This window comes from Ranitomeya variabilis, chromosome 7, assembly GCF_051348905.1.
Source record: "Ranitomeya variabilis isolate aRanVar5 chromosome 7, aRanVar5.hap1, whole genome shotgun sequence".
In the NCBI taxonomy this organism is placed as follows: Eukaryota; Metazoa; Chordata; class Amphibia; order Anura; family Dendrobatidae; genus Ranitomeya; species Ranitomeya variabilis.
Window position 1 is genome coordinate 3,230,709 of NC_135238.1, and position 8,641 is coordinate 3,239,349.

Genomic DNA, 8,641 nt, shown 5'->3' on the forward strand with positions numbered 1-8,641 from the left:
AAAGACAGAAGGACAGACAGAAAGACGGAAGTGACCCTTAGACAATTATATAGTAGATAGTTATAAATGTTTCATGGTTTATTAAATGCATTTTACAATAAAACAGAAGCCCCCATCTTAATCTTTACAAACGAGGCTGAAAATGGCATGTGATGCCTCCTGCACAAGAAATAATTCACTAGTGCAATAGATGAAGCAGGTTGTGATCAGACTCCTGCACATGTTGTCATGTAGCCCACTGGTCTCCAATTGGTGGCTTTCTAGCAGCTGGTAATCTACCAGACCAGCCAGTGATAGCCAGACAGGGTGAAGATCATCACTTCAGGTCATCTACTTCCTCTCAGTATTGTTCCCCATTCCCACTCATCTAATACATCCTAGACTGACCTCATTTCGCATTTTCCTACAGGTAGATGAGCACCAGCTCTGAAGCATCTTTCTAAGCTTTGAGTTGGACTGGATGATGATGGCGACTTCTATTGTTGGGTAGGACACCCCAAAAAGCCCGTTCACTAAATGCAGATCATCCAATTTAAAAGGAATTGCTACACACCATATGACCACCAAATAATAAGATACAGAAAGCAGAATAAGAAAAGTCATTGTCCTGACGGCATTCACGTAGATCTTCATCTGAGGGCGGGTAAAGCCCAACACTCCTTGTTTCATGTTCCGAATGTGAGTTAGCAGAAATGAAGCAGTGAATCCAGCTGAGAGGAAACTAATGATGAAGGGTGGCCAGCAACAAAGGAAGGTGAACAGCATCATGTGCAGAGTACTGTAGGTGTATCCAGGGAGAGCGAAGTCCAGGGTAACGTTCCCAGAAGGTTGTGGTTGGTTAATTCCATCTGGTATAAACAGGACGCCTGTAGCAAACGACAGAACTGCTGATATTGAGAGAAGATATGGTAGGAACCGTGGAATATTTCTCTTTGACCAAACAATGAACCTGTGGCTGAAGGTTGTCGTGCTGGTAAAGTAGAAGAGACAGAGCCAGGAGTTGAGCCAGTACTGGAAATACATGAGGACAGTTACGAGGATGAAGAAAAATTCCTGCACTCCTTGGTAGAAGAAGACATGTCTGAAGACCACAATGATCATCACCTGGGGGAACATTAAAGTCAGGAGAAGTATATTAGTCACACCCATGAGGAAATGGAGCAGAGCGGACGGGTTCACTTCATTTCCAATTCTTAAGACTTTTATATTGAAAACTACAATGAAAGAGTTTAAAATCAATCCAACCAGACTCTCCAGAACACCGAAGAGCATAAAGGAGAACCACAAAGGAAAATTCATGGTCAGCCTCAGGTAGGGTCCCTCTGATCCCTCTGAATGCGGGGTGTTGGGTGCTTGGTTCTGGATGCTGGTTGATGAGTGCTGGGTACGGGAGCTGGACCTTGTCTGCCAGCAGGTGGAAAGTCTGTGCGTTATAGACATATGCAAATCATCCTCGAACTTTACATGATGTTTGGTTATGGAGAAGCTACTTGCAACCTAAACTATCACTATGAAAGAATAAAATCTTCAGTCAAAGTGTCCATTGGTTCTTTGCTAATAACAGTAGATCTGTATTCATATACATCGTGGGGGCATAAAATGATTAAACTCTAGAAGATGTAGCGCTGTTCTTGTGACAATATGATTAGATTGCGCTAACAATCTCAGCAAAACAGATGGAGCCAGGAGAAGGTAAGGCACTGTGTCAGATTGTAGCTAGCGTAGGTAAGCTTATAGCCCAGCGAAGGAATCCAGGGCCACAGAAATATAAAGAAATCGAGCTTCCAAATCTAATGGAGAATCCAGTATCAGAGGTAATGAGACCATTGAGCTCAGGCTACCACCTTTTACATGTCAAGAACACAGAGAGATAGGCCTGGTGGAGAGACAAGTCTGACTCCGCCCATGAGGAACGTACATTAACAGTTCAGGACCTCACGTTATCATCAGGTGGTCAGTCTGTATAATTCTACTGTTCCTGTGATATCTCTGTGGGTTCTTCCTCCTACAGTTAAATAACCGAAGTAACGGACAGATATTCGTCTCCTGGAGCGTCGCTGATAGACCAGGTAGGAGCAGATCTAAAGTCTCTGTCATTGCTGTGGTAACATTACCATGCAATAAAACATCAACTTTTTTTCCCATTTTTAAATCTTTATGAACTATATTGCTAAACGTGTAGGGGCGAAAACAGAATCTATGGAATATGGTGATTATTCTCCTACATCGAGGACTTCTACTCTGTATAATTTTGAGTTTTGTAGAGCAACAGCCCTAGATCCCTTCTATGGTGACAACAAAACCTCAGTAGAACAACGACAACGATGTGTTAGCACAAAATATAAATGAGACACTTTGTCAGAATTGTTTAATCAGGGAAATGACCACCGTATTTACATGATGGGAACGTTTAAAAGAGTTTGAAGATATGAATTCTTCAATAGATTCTGTTTTGTAATATAAAAGGTAGAAAGTGATCCGGCCCTAGAAGATCTCCTCTACTATGTGAGCATGGCATTTATGGACATTGCTAAGGAGCAGATTGCATCCATCCAAGCGTGGACCATTGTAATTCGGTATAGTATACAGTAGGACACAACAATATGGTTTCCCATATTCACACCTGCCCCTACACCTTACAGGTCGGAAAACTGTGGCCTCCTACCGTTATCATCACATTACACCGACAGCATCAGTGGAGGTCTTATCTACTATATAGGAATGAAAACACCTACACACACAAGTCAACCAAACACCTTCAGTCTCCATCTTCCAATCCCATCCCCCAAAAATGATCATTAAACCACTAACCCGAGGGTTAAAACTGCCCATAATCTATGGAACAAGAAGCAACTTTCATATGTGAGGACCAGAAATGATAAAACATGAAAATCAATGTTCTACATGCTTTATTGTAATTTTAGACAACATTCCCCAGCCCGGAGCCCTGTGGGATTAATTAGAGAGTAAATATCTGTTTAGCGGCTTCCTTGAGTTTAGGATTGCCATAGATGAGGAGAGCGGAGAGGACTGTGGCAAATGAGAACAGGAAAATTAGACATATGATGTAACCCAAGGTCATGTATGGAAATACATTCAACATCAAAAGGATGACAAAGAGTAGGACAGTGGAATACAAAATCAGGAGTCCTATCATGATCTGGATGGACTCCCGATAGTCTCTCACACGAGTGTTTCCTGTCAAGTTCTTCTGAATGTGATAGCTGTAGATCCTGAGGAACCAAGTGCTGCCAATGGTTGTCATCATGATTATCAGGATCGGGAGACTGTTGAGAATCAGGGCAATGTTCATGAATTTCGCACTCTCGTTTGAGGTCTCTTCCACCGTTTCAGATGAAGTTACTGATGAATTCCTTTGGTTTATTTGTGGAATGTACATTAGAATTGTTAGAAAGCTTCCCCCAATTGCCACAACTTCTGTCATTATTATCAACCACCAGACTATGGCACCAATACTCCTCTTCAATGTGGTGAGGACTCCAGGCTGGGAAGGCATGATATTCATGAAGTAGAAGATGCAAAGGACAGCAGAGAGCCACAAACTGGATGTGATGCTGTACATGGTCATGTACGTGATGATGCAGAACAAATATGTGTTGTGAAGGAGGTCTAGCCCCAAGAAAATGATTGTACAGGTTATAGACAAGGAACAAGTGTAGCAGATGTTGGACACATTCAGGAAGATCAGGATCCAACTGTGTCTCATCATATTTTTCTTTAAAAATTCCTTAACCAAAAGGAAGATCATAAAGAAGCAGGAAAGTAATCCAGCAGTGGCCTCCAGAAGTAAAACCACAACAACAGCTTCTATATTGCAAGAAAACATGTCAGGAGTTATGGTTACACCGAGAAGCCCGGACTACCAGAGAACGTCTTCACAATCTGTTCTGGAGGTGGTGACTGCTCATCGAATGCCAAGTCTTGTCTGCTCAGGTTGATGAAGACTCCTGTTATCAGCTGTTACGTCGGCTCAGAAACGCCACTTTCCTATTTCCAGATAAGGGATTTCTGCTTTGCTTCCAGTAATGTTCATCCCGTAGTTGTCTCCTTTTCTAAGTCTCAGTTTGAATATATGCAAAGCTGGAATGTGTCCTATTTGGAGGATGTATCAGGACTGTGGGTGAAAAAGTGCCGGGATTTCGTATGGCTGTCAACTGCCATGTAATGTAATGCTAATAACATGTGGGAGTGGAATGATCACTTTCCTTGTGGGTGGGCCCCTTTTTTCATCGGCTATAGACTGGTGGGGTTATGGAGTCTGATATGCTCAAAGGACCCCTTCCTCTTTTTACAGAAGGTTTCCACCCTGCAGGAAGCATCATCCTTGTAGGAGTAATTTATGGCGCCATATCCTCCTCATTGCAGGAAGTTCGTTGGCATTTTTGGTTACATTGTGGTTTGAAAAATAAAGTTTCCGAGTGCGAATATTATGGAGGTGCAGCCTATTACCCGTCCTTGGTTGTCGGATGCTTTTATTTATCTATTTCATTTAAAAAAACTGACCGTCACATCCAAACATAGACTAAGTGTGAACAGGTGCTGAACCTAGAGTCGCCAACTCATATACAGTCAAGTAAATAAGGCAGCACACTGCAGCACTAAAACATGCAAACATGAAATATGAAAACTGAATTGCATTACTGCACTAGAAATATGAAAAATGAGAGCGTTTAGCGCATAAAAATGGCCAATTTTATGTGTACCTGGTAGCCACTTTAGGGCATCTCTCGTATACCAGGTCCTACGCTTGCCTACCTCGCTGAGAATAAACATCTTTATCTGAATGGGTACCTGTGAAAACCTCTTCTTAGACTAACATTCTCTCTCTCTCTGTGGAGGGGTAATGGACCTGTTGCGATTAAAACACCTGTGGCTAAGAGGCGGAGTGCTCGGTCAGAAGGCTACCCATTCAGATGGAGATGTTTATTCTCAGCGAGGAAAGGAAAGTGTAGGACCTGGTATAAGAGAGATGCCGTAAAGTGGCTACCAGGTACACATAAAATTGGCCATTTTTATGCGCTAAACGCTCTCAATTTTCATATTTCTAGTGCAGTAATGCAGTTCAGTTTTCATGTTTCATGTTTGCATGTTTCAGCGCTGCAGTGTGCTACCTTATTTACTTGACTGTATATGAGTTGGTGACTCTAGGTTCAGCACCTGTTCACACTTAGTCTATGTTTGGATGTGACAGTGAGTTTTTTGAAATGTATTTTTGAAATTTATTTATTCATGTCATGGTTTATTGCAGGCCTTTGATCTTCCATTAGGCCCTAATGTGATGAGAAAACCATGGATCATCTTGTGTGCAGTGTGGAGATGGGCAAATTGGCAAAGTCTGTCTGTGGCAATATTCCATTTGCCTCCTAAGGCAGCCCCTCCAGCTCTAGTCACCTCTTCACTGGAGCTTCCCGCTCTTGATGGACCTCATGATGTCATTACGTGCGTCACCCTGTGTCGTGTGGAACGGTTCTCATTATTACATCACGACTTCAGACTGAGGTGCAGATGTCTTTGGGAAGCACCATAAGGGAAGATGAGCTGGAGCCAAAGCTGCTGTCATAGAAAGCCAGTGGAGGACCAGTGGGGGCTGCACAGGACAGGACAGGTCAGGGACTAGCGGAGCATGGCATCTGATTGGTTTTGTTTAACCCTTTCCTGCTCTTATGAAGTCAGACAAGTGGCTGCTGGTTTGTCATCCTGTTGCTGGATTTGTGCTAATTGATTTCCCCAAATTTACAAATTGCTAAAATTCTCCAATTTTGTGCAATTCAAAATGAATTTTAAAATGAAAGTTAAGTTTTAATAAGTTTCCGCATTTTTAATGTAGTGTGATCATTTCAGAAAACCCCTTATAACATGTAATAATTTCCTGCTATCCATTAGATATGATTGATTCTGACAATGACATTTATATATGTTTAATTAAAGGATGCGAGAAATCGAGAAATCCGGCATTTTACTATTTGGTTCCTGGAGCGCACCCTCCACAGACGCAGCACGAGGGGCTTTATGGAGGACCCATATTGCATATAGGGTGGTCCTAGGAATAACAACGTTCTGGCCTGGCTTCTCGGTCTATTCACCTGGCTGTAGATAAATGCAAAGTGGGAAGATATAGATTTACTCAAGGCTGGAGCCACCAACATCAGGGTCGAATAACAAAGGATCGTATTGCAGGATTCAGGTATGTCATCTGACCTCCGTGCATGAAAGATTTCCATACGACATTTTATATGCTCTGCAATCGTAAAAAAAACTAGGCAAATCATGGAGGGCTTCATCACATTCACCTGCATCGTGTATGAACAGTTTCCATCCCCTGGTAGATATGTTGGCCAGGAACCCTTGTCCAGGAGATGAGACGGCTGCTGTAGGGTCGCTTCCTTACCTGTCTTACCACGGACGTGTCATGTACATCATGTACATAGGTCTAAAAGTATTGCCCCACATTCTGGCATAATCTCCCACAAAATGGTCCTGCTGTGGGTCTAAATGGCCCCTGTTACTCCTGGAACTGTACAAATGGTTGACATCAAAATAAGAAGGATGAGAACCGAGATTTAAGAGAACTTTTTTGAGCCTTGGACTTGTTTATTCCATTGTGTTATAAGAAGTTGTGATACTTTGGATGATTTTTTAAGAAAACTCTATCTTCTATGAAGATGGCGATGATTTCATTCTCATGCTTGTAGTAAATGTTGTCGTGCGTTCTTCAGGACCCGAAGAAGTCATGAAATGGAAGCAATGATTGAAAACAGCACCCAGCAGACCATGCACAACACCAACGTATACGTATAAGCCTAAACTGTGTACATGTGAAACCACCAGTCTTCATGGCGCAGCACATGAGGTGTAGTCGGGTTTTGCCTCTGAATAAGGACTCAGGAGACAGGACTACATCTAGAGTCTTTGTCAGTGTTACTCCATATATTGGACATCACTGGAAACCAAATCAGTAACACAAAACCCACAACTTTGTGACTGGTGCCGACCATACATGTTCATTCCGCATCCTCCTGGCAAGGCTGAGCCAGTCCCAGTCCACCCAACAAAGGAGCAGTTCTATGGAACGACTGATGAACTTGCAGTGTGTGGCCCACGTTCTGCACAGAGTCCTCGTTAATGCCCCACATTTTCTCTTTAATGGGGAATTAGTACAAGTCCCTGGTCCCCTGTTCTATATTTTACTTTGAGGCTGTTGGGCTGGTTGCCTGTCTTCCCGGACTAGTGGCTTAGCCTCTCTGATTCGGTCCTGCACCAGGGATACATGCTCCATGACGCTCCTAGAACTAATGGATTCCTGCTCCATCTGGGGCATCTGCCATGAAGAAATACAAGAAGCTAAAAACCAGAAGAGAACTACGCTGCCACCATAACTGTGAACATTAGATAAGGACATAAGTCTCTAATAAGTCATCGGTTTGTGGGTGGTAGACTGATGGACGGAGATGTCTGATCCTACGCAGTCTACATGGTCCCTGGTAACTTTGCCATAAATGGAGAGAGCTGATCCTTTTAGGGTCTCTTCCAACCCTGATAAACTAGTGCACCAGCTCTATGGTGATGGGTTTTGCAGCCTATTTCTTAAAGTCAAGACTACTTATTTAAAAAATATATACAGGGTGGGCCAGGATACACCTAAATAAAATGGGAATGGTTGGTGATATCAACTTCCTGTTTGTGGCAGTGGGAAAACTTTTCAAGATGGATTGTGACCATGGCGGCCATTTTGAAGTTGGCCATTTGGGATCCAACTTTATTTTTTCCAATGCGAAGAGGGTCATGTGACACATCAAACTTATTGAGAATTTCACAAGAAAAACAATGATGTGCTTGGTTTTAACGTAACTTTATTCTTTCATGAGTTATTTCCTGCACAAGAAATAATTCACTAGTGCAATAGATGAAGCAGGTTGTGATCAGACTCCTGCACATGTTGTCATGTAGACCACTGGTCTCCAATTGGTGGCTTTCTAGCAGCTGGTAATCTACCAGACCAGCCAGTGATAGCCAGACAGGGTGAAGATCATCACTTCAGGTCGTCTACTTCCTCTCAGTATTGTTCCCCATTCCCACTCATCTAATACATCCTAGACTGACCTCATTTCGCAGTTTCCTACAGATAGATGAGCACCAGCTCTGAAGCATCTTTCTAAGCTTTGAGTTGGACTGGATGATGATGGCGACTTCTATTGTTGGATAGGACACCCCAAAAAGCCCGTTCACTAAATGCAGATCATCCAATTTAAATGGAATTGCTACACACCATATGACCACCAAATAATAAGATACAGAAAGCAGAATAAGAAAAGTCATTGTCCTGACGGCATTCACGTAGATCTTCATCTGAGGGCGGGTAAAGCCCAACACTCCTTGTTTCATGTTCTGAATGTGAGTTAGCAGAAATGAAGCAGTGAATCCAGGTATAAAAAAATTAAAATATAAAAGGTAGAAAGTGATCCGGCCCTAGAAGATCTCCTCTTCTATGTGAGTGGAGCGCCCCCACACCGCCACAGGGCCGAGGGGTACCCGGAGCCGGGCCTCTGAGTCTCAGTCCTGGGGTTGTCACGGTGGCTAGACCCGGTCCGTGGCCCTGTCAGTGGGGGACGTCCGGTGCAAA

At 43.0% G+C, this 8,641-nt stretch overlaps 1 protein-coding gene across 1 annotated transcript; it reads right to left on the minus strand.

Moving 5' to 3' along the window:
* Nucleotides 1-363: 363 nt before the first annotated feature.
* Nucleotides 364-1,299, minus strand: LOC143785152 (taste receptor type 2 member 4-like). Its single transcript, XM_077273840.1, has one exon. It carries the CDS (start codon nt 1,297-1,299, stop codon nt 364-366), a length of 936 nt encoding a protein of 311 aa, XP_077129955.1.
* Nucleotides 1,300-8,641: the final 7,342 nt, after the last annotated feature.